Source organism: Rousettus aegyptiacus, unplaced genomic scaffold, assembly GCF_014176215.1.
Source record: "Rousettus aegyptiacus isolate mRouAeg1 unplaced genomic scaffold, mRouAeg1.p scaffold_m13_p_5, whole genome shotgun sequence".
Taxonomy (NCBI): Eukaryota; Metazoa; Chordata; class Mammalia; order Chiroptera; family Pteropodidae; genus Rousettus; species Rousettus aegyptiacus.
The window spans coordinates 92,394,444-92,416,483 of NW_023416308.1; the positions used below are offsets into that span (position 1 = coordinate 92,394,444).

Here is a 22,040-nt window from a genome sequence, read left to right on the forward strand (position 1 = left end):
ATACATAAATAGAAATTTGATTTTGAAAAACACAGAAGTCAAATGGGAATTATTACAAATTCTCAAAAAATTCTAAATTAAAAGACTTTTGATGTTTCTTCAGAAATCTTTTGTATTACTTCTCTTTTGTTTCAAAAAGAATATTCAGCACAACTCTCAGATGCTAAGGGAGAAAATGCATATTTCTCCCAGTATTTTTCTTTTCACTCTTGCTAAAAGGACAGAGGATCTGATACAATGCATAATTCAAAACTAAAAAGTCCTGAAAGGAAGGCCATCGGAGCAAGGAATTTGAATGATTACACTTTCCCAGTGTCTCTGTAAGCCTCCTTATTTTCCCAAACTAGGTTTAGCTCTGTTCCTAAATCAATGAAAATATCTCTTTACACTTTGCTTTAATAGTATCAATTTAAAACAATGTGACAAGAACATATGGAGAGGGTCTACATCCATGCTACCCTGAACAAGCCAGATCCTGTCAGATCTCAGAAGCTAAGCAGGATGGGGCCTGGTTAGTACTTGGATGGGAGACCACCTAGGAAGACCAAGTGCTGTGGGTGTAAAAAATAAAAAAATAAGGGATTGTAAACTGACAAGGTTTTTGCAATTTGTGAGGTCATCCAAGGGTTCCCTCATCTAATACACACACACACACACACACACACACACTCACACACATGCACGCACACACACATATATATGGAAAGGAATAGGATATGAGATTTTCAAAATCCAAGGTTCTGGATTTTTTGAACTTTTATTACATACCCTAAGGATACCTAAATTAACATTTATTAGTTAATGTTTGATCATGAGAAATTATCAAGGACGTTGGACTTTTTACTTAAGTTGTACAGGTTCAGAGACTCAAAATACTTTGTTGGGGCTCTGGGAATACTTAGATTCGGTTAAATTTTATTATTCAAAATCATTGTTTATGTAAACGCAAATAGTAATATAAGCCTTTTTTATACTGCTATTTTTCCTTAAAATGATGATCACTCCTTTTTTTTTTTTTTTTTTATTTGTTTCCTTCTGGGAAGCCAAAGAGGATATATATGGAGCTGATAACTGCAAAACCAAGTTCAACTAAAATAAAAGTTTGGAGGTCAGTGCTGCCAAGCTTTCAGTCTGTTTTCTCCCCTTCTATTATTTGTACTCTGCTAGTACAAGCAAATAACTGATGCAGTGTCTAGAGGTTTTAGAGCAAATAACTTCTAGATGCAAGAAATGATGCAAAACGCATTATTTAATTACATCTAAAATTATTCATGTCACTTTGCCATCGTGGATTTACAGGTATTTTCTATTGGGGGGGCAGGGAGGGAGGAAGGGTGGAGAGGTGGGAGATTCCTACTTGACTTTTACAAAGTGGTATCTGAAAGAGGATCAGAATACCAGTGCCACTGCCATCAGTTACTTTGGATGGAGATGCATGTGAAACTGATGAACTTGAAAATAAAACAACAAAAAAGTATGATACTTTCCATCTATACTCCATAGAAAGTGGTAATCTGAGATTAGGACACTCAGCAAGAGGTCACATGAAGCAGACACTTGAACAGCTGTCTACCTCTGTGGCAAGACTTTTTATCTCAGAATACATATACTAATAAATAACAGTTGGAGAAAATTGTCTGTGACATACAACATAATGTTGAGCTGAGCCGAGCTTGAGAGGAGGGTGGAATTGTATTTCCTTTTGAAAAGTGAAAACAGCCATAAGAGCAGCCTCTTCTAAAATCTGATATTTAAAGAGAAGTGTAAGAAATCAAATTGTTCAGTTTGGAACGAAGAGTGGCCTAAGTTACTGGAAAGCTCATGCTTCTGAGTCTGCAAAATCACTGGCCAGGAAAGCAAAACTTTTCCAACACCCCATTTTAATATTGTTCTAAAGCCATTGACTTTGTTAAAACCCTGGAGTTAAATATGATCCCCTCCCCACCCCCAGCCCTTTCTCTCTCAGGTTAGTGTTTGGGGGACAAGGAGGGGGCTGGAGCTTGGCCCCAACTTCGGAACTGCTGCCAAGGACTTGTAATACAATCTCTCCCCGTTTGAAGGGTAAATCAGTGTCAATTGCGTTTGCCGTCCACCAGAAAAAGTAAGCATTTTACTTCCGCTCGGTCTATGTGGACTGATGAAATGTAGGAAATCTGTTTCTGGCAGGGGGGAAAAATCGTTTTCCCAAACAGCACCAAGAGGAGCCATCAGAGAAGTATGAAGAGGGGCAGTGAAGCTGTAGCTGCTGCCTCTGCCTCGGGGCTGGTGGGGTGCGGAGAGCGGCTGCTGCAGGACCTGCGCCGGGAGGGGGCCGGGCCCGAGACACTGCAGGAGCCGAGCCGGGAGCACCCGCGCCTCTGAGAGCCGCCGGCAGCCAGCTCCGGACGCGGGGGTGAGCAAGGCGGGCTGGCGCCGCTTTTCGCCAGCGCCGCCGCAGCGCGCGCTGTGCAGCGTGGGGGTGCGGGAGCCAGTGCTTGCGGCTGCACGGTGGCGCGGGGCGGGGGCGTGGGGGTCTTAAAAATAACCTAGCTGGGAAGGGTGAAGAGCCGTGGACAGCTGGACCGGTTCTGGCGCTGAGTGGGTGGTCACTGCAATGGGTGACTCTCTGATTCCCTGGAAGCAACCATGTGTTCCTCATCCCTATTGTGGAACAGTCCAAGTGACCGTCGCGCGAAAAGCCCTCTGGGGCGCCTCAGCCAACCAGGGGCAGAAGTGAGGATTTCTAATTAGCGCATTGATTATAAAGGCACGTTTAACGCATTCGTGCACAATGGTGTCTGTAATGCATGCTCAGCGTTGTCTATTATTGGGAAGAGGGGAGCGGAGCGGGGCTGTTCTTAATGGAGTGATCCTGAATGTTTTACTTGAGGAGGCCAGGATGGGAGGAACATGTGGGGCACGTGTGATTTAGGGTGATACTGTTTTGGATTGATGAATTTGGCAGAGTTAGTTTTTTTGTTATTTTTATTTTATTTTATTATTATTATTATCATTTTTTACATGAAGGAACAAACGATAGTCTGTGAATCAACACCCTTTGGTACAGTTTTGCATAGTATTGTTCTTTCAGTCCAAAGAGCAGGGTTTTGGAATCTGATATTGTTTGGGGAGCAGAGGAGCCAGCTTTGTTTTGGAATTAATTACTCCGGCAAAAGTAAATTTTATCAGCCCAGGAGGTAAATTGCCATTGACCTAGTCCAGCCAAATGAAGTTTCTTGAATGGAGAGGGAGCAAAAGCAGGGGTTAACAGGTTCAGTTTTCAACACTCCTCCAATACAGTTGGGGGGTTGGGGTGGGATTATTCACTATTTTCCTCCAGTTGACCTTTTTGGAAATCAAAACCTTTGCCCTCTCCAAATATACATGCCTCTTCTTACATTCATCTTCATCCTCCTGTAGTCAAGATTTGCAAAACTTTTCTGTCTCTCTTGTAAACTCCACCCTCTTCCCAAGAACCCTCTCCAACAAAGCCAGATCAATTGTGTATGAGAGATCTTAAGCGAGGAAATAAGATCTGCTTGTGCACAGGAACACCCATTTGGCCTCCTAGTGTTAAAATAAAGGCTCAGACAGGTCGGATGTGCCAGCTAGGCAGAGGAAGTCCTCCTTTCCTCCCCACTTATCCCCTGAGATTCACAGAGGCAAGGCTGAGAAAAAGCCCTTGTGCTCATTGCTTCTTTCCACCAACCTCTTAGTAGTGTGGACACTGATTAACTACAGCTGGGATCTAGTGTGCCCAGCCTGTCTTTGAAATCAATCAATGAGTTCCTTCTCGAGGAATGCTCCCCCCTAACTGTGGAGGAGGAGGTGGTGGCTGTGGTGGTCCTCTCCAACATGGGCGTCCTGGTTCTGACTGCCTAAAAAAAGGTAAGGTACAGATGTCTGAGGCAATGGACAGAAAGCTTTTGCAGTACACTCTGCAGCCTTCACACGTGGCTGCGTGGGCTCTGAAACAGAAAGGTAGCTTGGATTTTAGCCTGTTTGCTACTGAACTTTGAGCTTCTTTCTTTACTTTATGGCTAAACACCATACCTTTGTGATGTGGACTATGCTTTATTGGGAAATAAGTTCACATGGCAAAATTTATTTCTCCTGGTCCAAAAGGTCATGTGATTGCCACTGAGTTTTCTAGTATCTTGATAAAAAATCGTAGTTAAAATTTAAACTTTCAGGGGTGATGAAATGTCAGGGCTCATGTTAACTCTAAATATGTTATGCATAATTTTAGAGTTTGGCTGCAAGTCTGCATTGTAGACTTTTGGAACCCTTCCTTGGAAGGCCAGTTGCATTGGTTGAAACCAGTTAAGGAGGCTTTAACAATTTATTTGAAGATGGAGTTTCTTAAAATTGCAGCTCATGTTAAGTCCATTTTGTTATCTTTGTGGTTTTGATATGGAAGCACAAACTGGATCCCACTGTTTTGACTTCTGAGCAACTATCAAGGTTCTCCACTGAGTGTTTTTTGTCTAGAGAAAGTAACTAGAGTGAAGGTAAAACATATCTCTTGTCAAAATGAGTAAGATGCTTATGTAATTTTTTTTCTCCTAAATGTTTTTCAGGGTTAGTTCAATTGAGTTTTTGCTAATGCTTTCTCCATACACGAGACCGATCTGTCTGTTTGTCTGTCTTTATTTTTTAAATTGAGAGTAAACTCATAGCTCTCAACTACATTATAGTTAAAACAGAAATCTTCATATTACAAACAACACATCAAAAAACAAAATCTTCTCATGGATGTCTATGAAATTTTGATATTTTGATTGATTTATAAATTTCAAGTGGTTTTCTATTCAAATTATGTTTCAAGTTAATCTGATAGGGATCCAAAAACCCATACTAAACTGTTTAGAAGAATGGTCTAGTAGAATTAAATAAAGAAAAAAAAGAAAAAGAATTTACTAATGCCATGAAAATATAAGCAATCAATTCCCACTTAATTTTTTGGTCATGATTTATTTGGTCAAGAAGGAACTATTATTGTAGGTATATCATTACTTGGTTCAAGACAAATCATTGTGGGGCACCAGAAAAAGAATTTACTAATGCCATGAAAATATAAGCAATCAATTCCCACTTAATTTTTTGGTCATGATTTATTTGGTCAAGAAGGAACTATTATTGTAGGTATATCATTACTTGGTTCAAGACAAATCATTGTGGGGCACCAGGATAAGAGAGATTCTTGGAAGAAGGTTAGCATTACTTGAGAATGGGCACCAGGATGGTTGAGTAGCATACTTGTAATGACTTTGGCTACACAGCCTTGTTACTTGGTCAAAGCATTTTAGACCTCCAATCATTTATTAAAGACCAGGAATTTGACTAGGTTAATCTTCAAATGTCCATTTGAATGAAAAGATTTTGTTATATAATTAGGAAAACTAGTAATAATTTTTTTTTTTGTCTTTTTGCTTTTTTATTTGTGGACAAGTTGCTTCCTTTAGCCAGAAGTGGAGGTCCTTTTACAAGAATTAGAACAACCTCTATGGTTAGATTTGTATTTTAATTTTCTGATTAGACCCTTAAGATTTTTGCATTCATGATATTGGTTGACTATGTAGCATTGTAGAGATACAATTGGTTAGCCAAAATGAGTCACATAGGAGTAAAAAACTCAGAATAGTGAAAGAGTCATCCTTGCTTGTCAATTCTTTGAGTCTAGCTTGAAAGATAGCATTTTCTCCTTCTAGATTTTGGAAAGATTTTGGTGTGGTGTATTTTTTGTGAGTTTGTTTTAAATTTTAAAAGATAATGTTACTATCCTGTTAACTTTGTTTCTTCATTGTTTCACACCCATAACACACAAAACTAACTAGTTAGAGGTGGAGTCAATATCATGATGGAAACAAAATTGACTTTAGGGATGCGGACCCTTCACTGTGCGTTCATTAGCACTGTTTTAAATGGCCACAGTTAGGGATTCTTTGTTTATGAGGGTTGGGAGGGGGGAAGGTAGAGAGACATCTTTTCACATTTATTTGAAGAGGTGTGGTATTCTCCTACCTTATTAGCTTATGATTTTAACTAGCGTCAAAAGCGAAGTATAATTTATCAAAATTTGTTTTTAAAAACACATGTCAACTACTCATTTTAGAGCTCAACATTTCATTCATCATCTTGAGGTCTTCATTCCTCTCGATATGAAGAACACTTTGGATTTCCCAATTTTATGATTTTATTTCATTAATACTTTGTTTTCATTTCTCTTCCTTATCCTTTGTTTTCTCTTGGTGATTTAGAGATCTACAAAATATTCCTACTTTGTTACAGGATTGCTTTTCTTTTTAAAATAAGTCAGTGGAGGTTCTATTTTGGCATATAGAACCATTTCTTATGGTGATAATTGAGATTTAGCTAGTATTTATTAAGTATAAAATATATGCCAAACACTGGCACAAATATTTAATCTTCAATATTATATTTGAGGTGTTAGCCTCCATTGTACACACTGAAGAACTCAGGTACAAAGAGAGAGAGCCATACAACTAGATTAGAACACCTATTAAGCAGATAGGTAGAGAACCAGTTTTTGACCCCTGGACTTCTGATTCCAGATCTAATATTCTATCTATTAATCAGGTTTCTTAGTGGAATCTCATAGCGGACAATAGTGATATGTTTATCATTTTATTCTTATTTTTCTTTGTTTCCAGTTTTTTATGTAATATTGCAATGCATTTTTTAAAAATAACATTTCAGCAAAGTCTAGAGATAAACTACAAGCCATCTTGGTCATAAAACACACCTCTAGGTGGTGTGAAAGAATACTTTATCTTTAGAGTTAAAACCGTGAGGACTTCAACTGGGATTCTGGAGAAACAGACTAAACAAAGTCTTTAAACATGTGATATTTTACTTACGGAGTCATTAATTCTTTCTTCTTCCCCTGGGCTAGTTCACGTCTCATCATATTCGTAATGGTTATTCCAGAATCACTTCTATGGAAAGAAAGAAAAAAATATACACACATTCTTTGAAGAATTCTGTATTAAGTTTCTGCATGTTTTTCCCTTTAAGTTTTATTTTTCTGAATTCCAAATCCTGAGGGTTGCATTATCCATTTTTAGATAGACCCATAAAGCTTGGAGAAGCCATAGTTTAGAAGAGTCATAGAAGCATCTGAGTTCTTACTCCTCTTTCCAAAGTGGTTGATTTTGTTTAGTACTTACCAAACTTACTTACCAAGCTTTTAAAATATTTATATTATATGAATTTTAGTGGTAACATCTTTTGGTGTTTAGATACATTGTATAAAATAAGTTTTTCTCTCTCCCAAACTTTAACTTTTTTCAAATCTACTGAATCGTTAATCATTTCATTTCCTATTTTTAAAGCTACGTCTCGACTCAGCATCTTGTGGTTTTTGAAAACTTTTGAATAAATTCAAAACATCAGAAATGATCTTTTTGTTGTAGTTTGTACTTTGTGATTTAATTCAACTCTTCCACAGTAATTAAACATTTGTTGAAAATTATAAAAAGATTACAATCCTGTAGTGACCTTTTTATATTGGTAATATAAATTTATTTGACCTTTGTTGACCCCAATTTGATCATTTCAATGGGAAACTACTTCACCATAGAATACTTTTCCACACTCCAAATTTTGATTCTGCTAGCTGGGTTCATTTCCATGTTTCTTATTGATGTCTCTGCCATATCTAAATCCAAGACCTCCATGTAGTGACTTTCAGCAAAACCACAGATGGTGATTTAAAATATAAAAAATAAATAAAAGATCAGGAGAATTTGGATTGAAATTCTAATATTTTTCAAACAGGACTTAAACAGAGGAGACCCTAATCATGGCAGCAACTTTTAGTGTCAACATACTTGCCATATATTTAGTTGTTTAACTTCCCTTGCATGCTAATTACCTGCTAAGTCTTCCTTCTCCCACTTTGGCTTCCTGGGAAAGTATAACTCTCCCTCATATTTTGTAGACAATTTTGGTTACACACAAAACAGCATAAAAATTGTTTTATTACTCTTATCGTTTTTACTTAATTATCATCTATAAATATTAGAAGGTAGTTTGAATTATATTTCTGGCAAAATACAGGATAGACTACATGAGAAATAAATGTGCCACTGTCAAAGAAAATAAAAACTTCACTGTTTAGAAGTATTGAGGGGAAGGATTATGTCCCTTTGGCTCATTGAAACTGCTACATGCCATTAGGCTTACTGTAAACTATCCCTTGATGAATTCTTTGCTAGACAATGAGCTTAAGAGTCTGAGGTGTCTTCTTGCTTTTAGAGAGCAGAATAGACCTCAGATGCTTAAATAGAAGTTGCAGGGCAGATAATAGGACGTAGGTAAAGTTACTGACCTACCACATCTCACTTTCAGGAAAGTAGTGGGAGAGATTGTGTCTTGAGAAGAGAGGCATTTTAGAGGTAACCCTTTTAAGATTTCAATTAGTTATTTAAATGTATGAATCATGTGCTTAAATGTATTATTGTTACTTAAATGTGTATTTCTGAGGCTAGCCTATAGGAATCCTAACCAGGTACAGGGAGATGTTTTTTATTTTTCTTGGACTGGACCTAATTTTAAAAGAACTGGGACAAAAATGTTTAAGGTTTCTAATATTTAATTGCAACATTTGGAGGAAATTTTAGGACTTTACATGAATAATGTGATGATTAACTGCAAAAGAATAGGCAATGGTAATGTTCTGGTTCCTATAATGATAATTTAGTAACATGACAAGGTGTATTAAAAATGTTTCACATTTGCACTGGTTTACACTATATAATTATATAGAGAGAAATTTATAAAAAAATGTTTTCAAAGAAAATTTGTGGTAATTTTTTTTGCAAAAATTACTCCAAAGCATAATTGGAAATGAAAGTGTCTGTGCTTTTAAATTAAATATTTATGATATCTTTTAGGTGTTTATTCACTTTCCAGCTGTCTTTTCTGATACTATAGCAAAATTTTTGGGAGATGGTCACATTTGATATTTTTTTAACACCAATATCTTATTATTTTTTTCAAAAGCAGTCTTTAAAAGACAAAAAATAAACTATGTTAAGAAACTTAGAGTTTGAGATTAACTAGAAAAGAATACCATGTACAGTTGGAAAGACTAAAACTGATGAGAAAGTATACACTTGTATCAATAACTTAAAAATACCATAAATATTGAAATATGCTGAAAGCCTCAGTATATCATATAAACCCTACTTTTTTCTGGTTGCAGATATTTTCATTTTTATTTTTGTTTTATTATAATGCATTTAATGATTTCATATGCACTATTTGTATACAGAATAGAGTCTTATATGTTGTTAAACTTATAAATTTGTTACCTTAGCTGCCTCAGTATTACTTCCATAGGCATAGGCCCTATAAATTATGCATATAAAAGAGCTACATTCAAGGCCTAATATATGTTCGAACAACTTTTCCACAACCCACAAAGGAGACTCATAAGGTGATCGGATTAATGAAATGATCTTTTATTTTGTAGACATGAGATATTTAATTACTTCTACTCTAAAGGTTGCAACCAAAACCTAGTGTGTAAAACATATACAGTGGGGAAATATAAAGTAAGGCAAAAGAAAAACCTGTGGCAGTATTTGTTAGAATAATGGTGTTATTCTTGGGTCATAATATGGGCTCTTGAATTTACTTTGTAAAATGTGTCATTCTGAAAAGAGTAATGGTCTTAGAGTATGAACACCAGATTCAAGCCTGGCTCTGCCATTATCTACCTGTATGATCTTAGTTTTAAGTCTGAACTTCTCTGTATTTTGTTTTCTTTAATTGTAAAATGAGAGAAGTGTAATAGGAACTCCTTGAAAGCACCTCTGATCTTGTCTCCCAACCAGTTCTTTAAGTTGTGAATCCATGATTGCTTAGCAGTCTGCAAAGAACCAAGTGCTGTACTTAATCCTATAGGTAATAGTTTTAAGAGTAGTGACCATATGTTTACAATAAATTGTGCAAACACTGTCATTGCTGGCACTCGGTCCTAAAGTTCTATAGATATCTATAGTTTTAAAAATTAACCCCCAAAATAGAAGTGTACAAATTGGATACTAAAATTTTAATCAGCTATTTTGTATTGCTTTTGAATAAGTGGAATTTCTTGGCTTAGAAGCCGACTCTTTCTAAATATGATGTTTCAGATGAGCTTAGAGTTTACTGTTTGGTTTTTCTATTTGACCTTTGATTGCTGCTATTTTCTACCAAGTGGCTGGCCAAAAGATAAAGCAAATAGTGTTTCATGGGGTTTAATAATTAATAACCTGACCTGTCATCAAAATTTCCATAGATCTGGTGCCTTACTGTGCTACTGACACCAATATTTTAACCAGAGAAGTCTATATAAAAAGAAATTGCTCTTTTGTTTTCAAAACAGGTATTACAAGTGGATAAATAATGTGCACTGCTCTGAGCCCAAAGGTACGCAGTGGACCTGGCCTCTCTGATATGCATCAGTATAGCCAATGGCTGGCCAGCAGACATGAAGCTAATTTGCTGCCGATGAAAGAAGATCTGGCCTTGTGGTTAACCAATCTGTTAGGTAAGGTTATAAGATCTCATTTTGTGAATAAAGATAATGGGTTTTTCCCCCCTCATGTAGTGTTCTTCACCTAAGCATGTGACAGCATCTTGGAAAGAAAGATTTCATTATTTGGATTTTGCATCTGGGAGACTTGAAGCCTGTGGAAAATTTAAGTGCATTTCCCAATGTCTCTCACTTTAACTGTGCTCAGTAATTCTAATATCATGCACTGAAAAATTGAAATATGAGGTCACATTGCTTATTTCATCTATATGCTGTTCTGATTTATTTGTTACTTTTATGCAGCTGACCAATCTGACCCATTCTTTTTGACACTGTGTACAGGCCACACTCTGTGAAATCCGACTTCTCAAACTAGATTGCTTTGCCCTACTTTCATAGCACACCTTCTAAAACTGCTGAACACCCAAACTCTAGAACAAAAATGTCTATCCTTTGCCAAAGGAGCTGACTAGAGTCTCCCAACCTTGAACTAAAATTTTTTGTTTTATTTTACTTAACGTTTTTAAAGTACTCTTCCAAAAGCATTGTCTCTGAGAAAATGCTACCTCATGCTAAAGCTGCTTCCTTTTTAAAATTCTATTGTGCTGGTGTATTTATAGGATAAAATTTCAACCATGTGCGTTTAAAGGATCATAATATATAGCAACCTTATTTTCACTAATGGTTTTTCACACAGAATAAAATTGATTTATGACCTAAGAAAGGGTACTTATTCATATATAAGATTTAAGATTCAAGTATTGAGTAAACATACAATTTTTATGATACTTTATCATTTGTAGAAGGAAATTCACCAACATTATTTTATTACTTGAATCTTTCAAGGGAAGTGTTTTTATCCTCACTTTCTAGCTGATGAAACTAAAGAGAGAGGCACCCTGTCCATCTGAAATTTTAGCAAGGTTTTAGCAAGGTTTGGAAAGATTTCAGCACATTTTAGCAAGATTTTGCTTTTTGCTCACCATGGCTCTGTGTTTTTCAAGGCTTTTGTATTTTTTCTCCTTTATCTTACAGTTAAGATGTTTTCTTTTTCCTCATTGTGTGCACACTATTGACGATTGTATATAGTCTAACCAGGGCTACTGCAAATGAGTATGTAGGGTATACCCTTCACAAGTGCACCCAGCCAAAGGGTAACGGTAGAAATGCAGAAGAAATTCAAGCAAGACCCTTCACCATGCTATAGAGCTGTATCCACTTGAAGGAAGGGGCTACCCCCTAGTTAGTAATTCATCCATGCAAAAGAGGAGCTTTTATTTCCATCACATAAAGGGAATTGAGTTAACATAAGCAGATGGATTTCCTCTCCTTTTTTTATTCTTTCTGGCTTCAGTAATGGTTGTTACATTAGTACCTTATTATTAATTTTGAGCTGTCTTCAGATATGGGCTATCACGAGTATGGCAGTATAGAATAGAAGTTAAAAAAAAAAAAAGACTCAAAAAGAGACTACCTGCATTTGAACCCCAGAGCTGCCAGTTTTTAGCAATTTGATCTTGGGCAAGTTACTTAACCTCTCTGTGCCTCAGTTTCCTCATCTGTAAAGTAGCAATAATAGTACTGCCTACTTTTTGGGTTGCTGTGGGATTAAATGATTAAAATATGTATATTACTTAGAAAGTGCCTAGCATATTATAACCAGTATATATGTTGTTGTTGTTACTCCGCTCATATAGGTCTGAGATGCAGTTAATTTGGTTTTATGGATAAGTTGGTTCATTCAAATATTTGAGTGTGAAGCTACATAATATAGTAGTTTAAAAAAATAGACTCTGGTCTATGGCCATGCCACCCTGAACACGCCCGATCTCAGAAGCTAAGCAGGGCCTGGTTAGTACTTGGATGGGAGACCACCTAGGAAGACCAGGTGCAGTAGGTGATAAAAAAAAAAAATGGACTCTGGCATCAGAATGCTTTAATTCAAATCTCAGTTCCACTGTTTACTAGCTCTGTGACAGTGGGCAGGTGTCTAAATGCACTCTGCCTCAGTTTTGTCATTTGTAAAATAAATATAATACTAGTGCCAATCTCACAGGATTGTTGGAGATTTGAATGAGATCATAACCTTTAGAACAAGGTCTGGCACGTAGTGATCAACTAGCTATAGTAAGTATCAGCTATTGTGATTATCGTGTTATAAACACAGTCTGTTAAGTACTAGGAGGTAGAGTGGTGATTAGAAATAGACAGAGGGCCTGTTCTTATAGAGCTTGGAGTAGATTGAAAAAAGAAACATATTCAATAAGTAATTGAATAATTCATTAATTGGTTTGTCATAAACACTAAAGATACAAGTTGTAATAAGAGTATAAAAATGAGGAGCTGGGAATGGGGCAAAGTATTGGAGGTCTTGGGGAAATCCTCTTCAAAAGGTCTTATATTAAACTGAGGACTGTGAAATGATTAATAGCTAGCCAGACAAAGCATGGGGGAAGAAAGAGCCTAGTTAGAGGGAATGGCATGTGCTGAGAAAAGAAGTTTGGTACATTGGAAGAACTGAATGAAGGCTAGTGTCAACAGCATAGATGAAGAGGACAGTTTCATTAAACTTGTAGGGACTAGCTCATATACTGCTTTGAACACCATGTTAAGGAGTTTTATAATTTATTGTATGATCAATGAGGAGCCGTTGAGATGTTCTAGACAGGGGGAGATTGTGATTAATTAGAGTATATATAGCCTGATTATACAGGTATGTTCCAAGGTCTCATGACTTATCATCAAAGGCATTTTATTTGGTGAATATGATCATTTACAAAGCAGCTCAATCAGCATGAGCAACCCAAGACAGCCTCAAAGAATAGAGAGTCAGTGTGTGTGTAATGGAAAGATCCTTGGACTAAAAGTCAGGAGACCTGGCTCCTAACAGGGCGTCAGGAGACCTGGCTTCTGATTCTGGCTCTGCCACTGGGTAGGAAAGTTGCCCAAAGTCACTCAGCTATCTTTTCTGGGCTCAGTGTCCTCAGCCATAAAATGAAAGGGTTGGAGTAGATGATCTCTAATGTCCTTTCCAGTTCCAAAAGTCTAAGTTTCCAGGAAATCCATCTCTTGAGACCCAGTTTGAGATCATCAATATGCATAAACAAGGAGGACATAATTTACATAAATGAATAAACTTTATTTTAAAGAATAAGAAAACTTTTTTAATGCTAGTAGTTGGTAACACAAATGTAACTGATGGTTTATGAAATTTTCTCAGAAAAGGACTCAAAAGAATCTCAAGATATAGTAAAGCACCACCTTACATTGACTTAAATTCACAAAAGTAGATTAAAAAAAGACTTCAAGTGAAAATCCTCAGGGTAACATAAAAAGTAGATCACTAATTTGAGATTATTTAAAAGTGGTGAAATGTTTAAGGATAAGAAAATATTTTCTATACTAGAATGGTGATAATGTGGAGGGGACGAAAAAAATGGCTATGTTAGAAGGTATTGTTATTACACATAATAGATACATTTAGAATTCATGTGTTTTAGAAATAAAGTAATTGAAGTAAAATTTAAAATTATTTATTACTGGCCATTTTACCACCTCAAATATTTTAAAATTTATATTACTCAGCTTTCGATTCTTGCTTTTTATTTACTTGAAAGTTAGAGATATCTTGAAAGTGGTTCCAAAATTAATGCTATCTTCATGTAAAGTACCTGATTTCTTTTCTTTTCTTTTTCTTTTTTTTGGTGAGATAGAAATTCATGTAATAAATTAAAGCATTTAATTAGATTTTATAGTAGTGGACCTTAATTTTGGGAAGGGTTTCTACTTCTTTTTGGTCATACTTGATTAAAATGTAATGATTTTTCTTCAAAAGGAGTATTCATGATATAAATTCAGATTTTCTGGTCCTTTATATAAAATATCAATTGAAAGGTGTAGTTTCTTTAAAAACACTCAATGTGGATTTGGATATTTTGTTGGATAAAAATTATTTGATATAGAAGAAAATTATTTCATTGGTCCATAGACCAACATTCACTTTTGTGCCACATATGGTGCTATAATCTTGTAATTTTCAGTTACTATATACTTACTTAATAATACTAATACATAGCACTTTATATTCTTAGACATAGAATTAAAGTAGCAATAGCAAATTTTTAGATGAAAATTTATGTATTAGAATATAAAATGCAATGCCAGCTATCTTCTGATAAGTTAACTAGTTAAGATGAATAAATAGTTATGGTAGTTGAGATTTGTTTATGGGACAGCACACTAATCTGATACATAAGAAGATCATCATGCAATATTTACTGACTACTCACATATCCTTGGAAATATCAGTTGATCATATTGAAAATAGGTTTTATAGTACAAGTATGTTTTCCAGTAGCTGGCATCATGAAGGAGTTTTATGACCAACATTAAGAAAAGACAGCAAAAGAATCCTGAAGATCTCATATTTCTTCCCTATAAAATGCTTCTTTGGCCATTGTCCCCTGCTATACAGTAAATATACACATTTCATCTTTATTTTAGGTCTTCTGTTTTGTTATTTTTGTTTACAAACTAGCTATTTCCCATTTATTATTAATCTGTGTCCTTGGGACATATTTGAGCATCAGATGATTATACAAATAAATCTTGATGGAAAACTCAATTGTTTTAATGTTATTAAATAAACAGTTCTAGATTTTAGCAATCACCCATCATTCAACAAGATGAGGAACATCCTATGAATTTTATGACTGTTGATGGACTATTGAAGATAGTTGTTGGCCATGAGTCTGTTTGTCCTGTTCATTTGTTGCTTTTAGGTTTATATCCCACATATAAGCGATATCATGTGATTTTCAACTTTTTCTGTCTGGTTTATTTTGCTTAGCATTTTTATCTTGAGGTCCATTCATGTCATCATGAATGGCAGTATTTCGTCTCTTCTTATGGCTGAGGAATATTCCATTGTATTTCATTGTATATATGTACCACCGCTTCTTTATCCAGTCATCTGTCATAGAAGAGTGTGGTTGCTTCCATAACCTGGCCACCGTGAATAATGCTGCTTTGAATATCGGTGTGCAAATATCTTTTTGAATATGAGTTTTCAAGACTTTGGGGTAAATACCCAGTAGAGGGATTGCTGGATCATATGGCGGATCAATTCTTAGTTTTCTGAGGAACCTCCATACTGTTTTCCATAGTGGCTGTACCAATTCGTAGTCTCATCAGTAGTGTATGAGGGTTCATATTCTTGATATAGTCAATAAAAATTCCTTTGGAAAGGTAGCATCTCATGCTATTTAGAAAGTTTAAAGAATCAAGTTCATGTTTGCAAGTTGGCAACTTTCTAAGCAGTTACTGCCCAATTTTTTTACCCAACTTTTCTATCATAACCTGCTTTGTTTTGTCTTGATATAAATGCAGGGTAGATACTTGGAATCACTGTAGAGCAGGTGCTGATTTAGCTTTTCTGAATATAATGATCATTTCCTCTCTCATAACCTTCAAATTTTAGTCTTGAAACATTGAATAATTTGAGTTAGGGGAACAGATAAGTTCTTTTGAGTTCTCCAATTAGAGAAGTATACTGACATTGAGAGGTGCAGTGGAATTTTAAGCAGAGTTTGATCCTATCTGGATTGCCTGTAGAGATAAAATGTGCCCATTTTCTTCTATGGTGAATCAGGCCACATATTAGAACATGCCTGAGTGACATTCTTAGCTATTCACCAATTTACAAGGTGAACTGCTACTCATTTTTCAGCACTACTATCACTGTCTTCACAATCTTCAGCCCTAAGCTGTTTTTGTTTTGTTTTGTTTTTTTCTTGTTTTGTTTTTGCCTGAAGGGCCTTCAATGGAGTTTCTACAAAGGAAAAGACAGCTGAATTGGGAAGAATGCATCATTATAGGAAATAGTGTATTGAAATTTGTGTATTCAGCAAATCTTTATTTAAGTAACCAACCATGGTGGCTAAGAACATAGACTCTAAACCTACTTCATGAGTTAAAGAGTCAGATTTATTGTGTGACCTTAGACAAGTTACTTAATCTAAGTACCTCAGTTTCATTAATTGTAAAATGTATATAATAGTAGCACACATATCACAGTATAGTGAGATTAAAAACAAATACACGTAAAGTGTCTAGGAAACGGTAAGAACTCTAATGTTCAACGTCATTATTAGATGTTATGTCTTTAGAGACCTGAATTTAATACTATTAATTTGCTGTGAAGAAAACATTCTCAGTAAAGTAAAAGATCAAAGAGATTCTATTTTTCTAGGTGGTTCCATTCTAAAATACTATAGGTTGATACTTAATCTTTATGGAAATTATAGCAAGCACATATTTATAGTAGGAATACTCTGATATGTACAAGCATGTATGTCGATTTTAGTTATCGCACACAAGATTTCAAGCAGACATTTATTTTGTATCATTGCACCCTAATATTTTAAGAGGAAGTGACTAACCACAGTCTTTAACCAAACTCCCCGATCTTTGTCTCCTGAAAAGCTGTCAATCATGACTAAATTGATGGTGTAAAGATCAAAGTCTACAATTATGAACTCAGGAAGTAAAGATATTACTTCTAGACTAGGTTATTTCAGAGTAGATTTCAAGTCAACAGTCTTTGCAACTCAGTATGAGTTGGTACTCTAAGATTTAAATGATCTGTTCATTGTCCTATCTTTTAAACATATTAACAACATAGACAGAAGGGGCTGGGGAAAAAATGATTCTCTGGTACTAGAATCCTACCACTTCCAATATTTATAACCAAATGTCTCCAACCAGCTACACAATTTAAATTAAAGAATATCTGGTTCTGCGTAACAAAGGTATTTAATTTTGTATAATGTTTACTTGAGAATTTATAATTGGTACTTCACAGCCTCTTCTAATGGATTCATCCTGGTTAAATTCAGCTAACTTTATATATTCTGTTTTTTTATACTTTCAGTAATATTAATGCAATAGAAGTGAGAGAATATATTATGCATTCAAGACTTGTAATTGATTTCTTATAATTATACAGAATATTTAATATGTATTTTTATGATTTTTAATATTTGAATGGAAAATGCATTATATATGAAGGTTTTTTTAAAGAAAACTTCTCTGTCTTGCATTTTTCCTTCATTTTAGGCAGTATATTTCAACTATAAAGTATGTAACAGTGTCTGTTTTAGCCAAAAAAAAAAATCTCACCTTTTGGAGCTATAAAATATACAGAATTGAAAGCTGACACCTAATATACTTTTCATTAGATACAGATGTTCAATGTAAGTTCTTTCTTCAAATATTCATGAAAATCAGGATTACTAAAAATTTTTAGATATCATGCATAAAAGTAAAAATAATATCTTTGGGGAAATTAATAATAACTTTTAATAAAGACATTGTTTCTTTTTATAATTTATAAGTTCTTTTAAATATTATAATAATCTTGTCACAACATTATGAATAGAATTCTTAAATTGCCATGGAGCTTAATGAAATAAGAATGCCTAACGACCTCTTTCAAACACTGAAACTCTTAAAACTAATATATAAAGGAATCATTTAATATTTTAAAGTTTACCTTCTTTACCTTGAAATTTAATTGGTAATTTTGAAAATATGCCTAACATTTATGTTTTATACTTGTTTGCAAAATGTCTTTCTTATCATTAGAAAAATGTACACCAATATGGTGTATGCATGATACAAATTCTGTTGTGCTGGCTTTTTGTATCTTAAGACTATTACTGTCACTTCTAAATTGAGTTGAGCTTCATAGAATTTTGAAATAATAGTAGTTTTGAATAGTCTATGTCTGTGGTGAGCACTTAGAACTACTGATGTTTTGCCACCTGCAGAAATCATTATCTTAACTGGGGGCTAAAATGTGAACTATCCAGTAGGGGAAACAAACATTTTTTTAAAAGTAATTCTCTTTTCTTTTCTACTTTCCTTTCCCCCTAAAAAATTATTTCAAACAGATGTTTTCTGAAATCCAAATATATTAGATATTGTGAGTTTAACTTCAAGCCAGTAGTCTATCTATTATCCCAGCCAGTAGTTTATCTATTATCCCAGTTAGTTATATTTATTTCATGTTCATGGAATTGAGCTGTATGCATTTTTCTTAGGATAAAGGTTAATCCTATGAGAGTTTCATTTTAAAACTTTAAAATATCTCCTTTTATTTTGCTTTAGCTTAACTACTTTTCACAAAAGTAACACATATTATTTTTGCTAAGTTTTACAGTAGTTTATTTCTTCATTTGTTAATTCATGTGCTTACCAAACATACTTACTAGGTACCTAGGAGGTGAATGATATGCTTACCTACACACATACTTTGTGTGTAGGACCACACAAAGATATACCTTAGGAAGTTTATCATATATTGAGGAAGGCAAGGACTTTGTACAAAACATGTTACCAACTATAGAAGAATTTTGTTAGTGCCAATGTGAGTGATACCCATGACCGTATAGAAAAGAGATCAGTTTGCACTAGGAGAATCTCTTTCTGGATTTCTGATTAAAGAACAGGCAGATAGAAAGTAGGAGGACATTGCAGGCAGAGGCCATGCCAGGAACAAAGGCATGACAATAGGAACTGGAAGGTCCACTAATGAAACTGTGAAGGCAGGATGCAGACCAAAGAGCAGGGTATAAGGATGTAAGTTAGAAAAGTGGATTAGTGGCTACGGGGAGACCTTTGGATATTGGGTTAAAGTAGGTGTAGTTCATCTTTTAGGTAGAGAAGATTAGGAACTATGCAATAAAGATGAAGAATGACCCAGTGAGGGTGATATTTAGCAATAATAATTTTATGAGTGTGATGTATACTGGAGAGAGAAGTTGGTACAGGAAATAGCCATTGTTCTTATTTCTGGAGGTTTTGGTATCAAATCGTGAAATTTTTTAAGATTTTGGTGTCAGAAATGGAAGCATGGATCTATAGGACTTGTCACTAATAATCTATAAAAATTAAGGAAGGAAAATAAATATTCTGAAACTTAGAGAATTACTAAACCAGAAAAAAGAGAGCTTTGAGAGAGATGAGTTTTGGGAAACGTATAAATAGAAAATTAGTGGTTTTATAGGGCTGGGGGCATGGAACAATCAAGAGTGACAGTTAAAGGGTTTAGAGTTTCTTCTGGGAGTCATACAAATATTCTAAAGTTGATTATGGTGGTTACATAACTTTGTGAATACAGTATACTAAAAGCCATTGAATTACACATTTTAAATGGGTGGATTGTAGTATGTGAATTATATCGCAAGAGAAAAAGCAGAAAGAAAATACGCTTTGGGAGTATATAAAAAAAAGAAAAATAACCTTTAACCAGCTAAATGTCAGAGATGAACAATTGTGAATCATATTCATAAGAGCAGTAGCTGAAGCTGTGAGTGGTTGTGAAGAGAGAGAAAAAAGTAGAGATCTGAATTTGATAATTCCACAGTTCAAGGACTGCAGCAGGAAGGGGAATGGTTAGAGATAATGTTTTCTTACAGAGAGAGTTTATCAATTGCATTAATTTTACCTTATCTTATCTTAATCAAGAAAACAAATTCAATGAAATTTAGTGAGAGATGTGGCTTAATGCATTGGCCATTAAACTTGCCAGCAGTGGTTGATTTTTGATGTACTATGGCTCTACTTCAAATAAAAGAGAGCTATGATGTTCTTATTATCAAAGACACATGCATAATACAGAATACCAGTTCTTCTTTATGCCCTTGCCTTGCAGGCCAAAGTGATTGAATGGGCCACTGAGAATGAGAATTCAACAAATCTCAGAGGCCGAATTTTACAGTCATTGTTAAAGCTGGTTCTTTGAGTTTCATTGACTGCTTGACTGCCAAATGGTGGGACTCTTTCACCCAGGATATCATTTTGCCACTTTTACTGTGAAATAAAAACTTTTATGCATTTGAAACTATATTATGAATATATAAAACATTAAGATTTTTTCAACCGCAGGAAAATGTAAAATTTCAAAGAAACCATTTTTTTTCAGGTGAGTTCCTATCCTAGACATGTAACTCAGCTAGAATAGAAATTTTGGTGGTAAAAACTGTGTCCAATATGTTGACATGAACATCACATTTGTGTTGTGGCATAATTATGCCTTTCTAATGCTTTTTTGTTTTTGTTTTTGCAGGGAAGGAGATTACGGCAGAAACGTTTATGGAGAAATTGGATAATGGTGCCTTGCTCTGTCAGCTTGCAGAAACTGTTCAGGAGAAATTCAAAGAGAGCATGGATGCTACTAAGCCCACAAAGGTAAAAGATCCCAAGGCAAAGAAAAATGTAAGGAGGTGAATTACATTTGTAGTTACTTATGAATTGAGTTTAATTTGAAGATTTTTTTGAAAATGGAGGCATTCATGTTTCTATTTACAAAACATAAAGAGTGCTTTTTAATTAGATAACATGTTGTTTGTCCTCTGATTACATAAATTACATAATCCTTTTGGTAAACCTAATTAAATAAAAGCATATGGAAATCAATGGTATTAATACAAAACAAGTACTGGCTGAATCTGCTGTACTGATTAAAAATTTCGTAGAGAAATAATTTATGTCATCAGGCAATGAACATGATCTAGCCAAGAAAGATTTACTGAATAAGCCTTTGTTTCCAAATAGATCATTATGGCAGAATGTTGGAGAAAATAATCGGAAGTGTGTAATCTTTTGTTTGTTTTAAGTAAGTAGAAGCATTGAATTAAGTAATTTTGGACAATTTATTTTCTTTCTGACAAATTTCTTTTCTGCGTGTTCTAATATTCTTTTCTGATTATTATAAACACATAATAAAAGTGTGACATTTGATATATTTTGAAAGGAAGAAGACGGATGATACTATGATACTTTTCTTAATTTTTAATAAAGAAGGAAAATAGGAAAAAATAAGGTTAAATAATATTGAAGTCAGCTTAAAATAAAAAACAACTTTTAAACTTTCTGCAACTCTGGCTAAAAAGAGTAAAACTGATTATTTATGTACAATTTCTTTATGACTACTGAACTAAAACCCAAACGAAAGATCAAACTCCCTAAAACACTGTACTGTTTTTTACAGCATGGTACTTAGTTTGAGGATAATATTTTATATCACTCTGTGAAGAACTATGTAATACACAAATCCCTTCTACTTTTTTCCTCTTAAAAGTAGCTCTGTGAAAGTATTAATTAATTTAATGGCTCCCAGATTTTGCTTCACACTGGAATCAGGTGAGTATCCTTTAGGAAATACTGAGACCTTGCTCCCATGCCTGAACATTCTGACTTAGTCCCTGTGGGGTGCCACCTGGGAACTGGGACATCTAAAAAACTCCTCGGGCGATTCTAAAGTTCAACAATTTTGGAATCCACTGCATTCATTTTTCCCCTCCATTGGTTAGATGCAGACTAAGTGATTTGTGCAAGATCACCCTGCTGGTAAGTGACTGAACAAGAATTTGACAGACATCCTCTTTCCAAGTCTAGTGCTGTCATCTCAGTTCACCGTGGGTAACATAGATATGAGGAGATTGTTTATGAA

At 34.8% G+C, this 22,040-nt stretch overlaps 1 protein-coding gene and 1 pseudogene across 13 annotated transcripts in view; both read left to right on the forward strand.

The window, feature by feature from the left end:
* The first annotated feature begins 441 nt into the window (after positions 1–441).
* On the forward strand, positions 442–560 carry LOC118603047 (annotated as a pseudogene).
* A 1,443-nt stretch (positions 561–2,003) lies between these two features.
* Positions 2,004–22,040, forward strand: part of GAS2 (growth arrest specific 2) — a 108,991-nt gene continuing 88,954 nt past the window's right edge. For 3 of the 13 annotated variants that reach the window (XM_016138485.2, XM_016138492.2, XM_016138495.2), the window contains exons 1-3: positions 2,108–2,392; positions 10,376–10,540; positions 20,655–20,803. In XM_016138485.2, the coding sequence (XP_015993971.1) occupies positions 10,396–10,540; positions 20,655–20,803 (294 nt within the window). In that variant the 5' untranslated portion in view covers positions 2,108–2,392; positions 10,376–10,395. The other 10 variants (XM_016138491.2, XM_016138493.2, XM_016138487.2 and 7 more) reach the window with 9 other exon arrangements.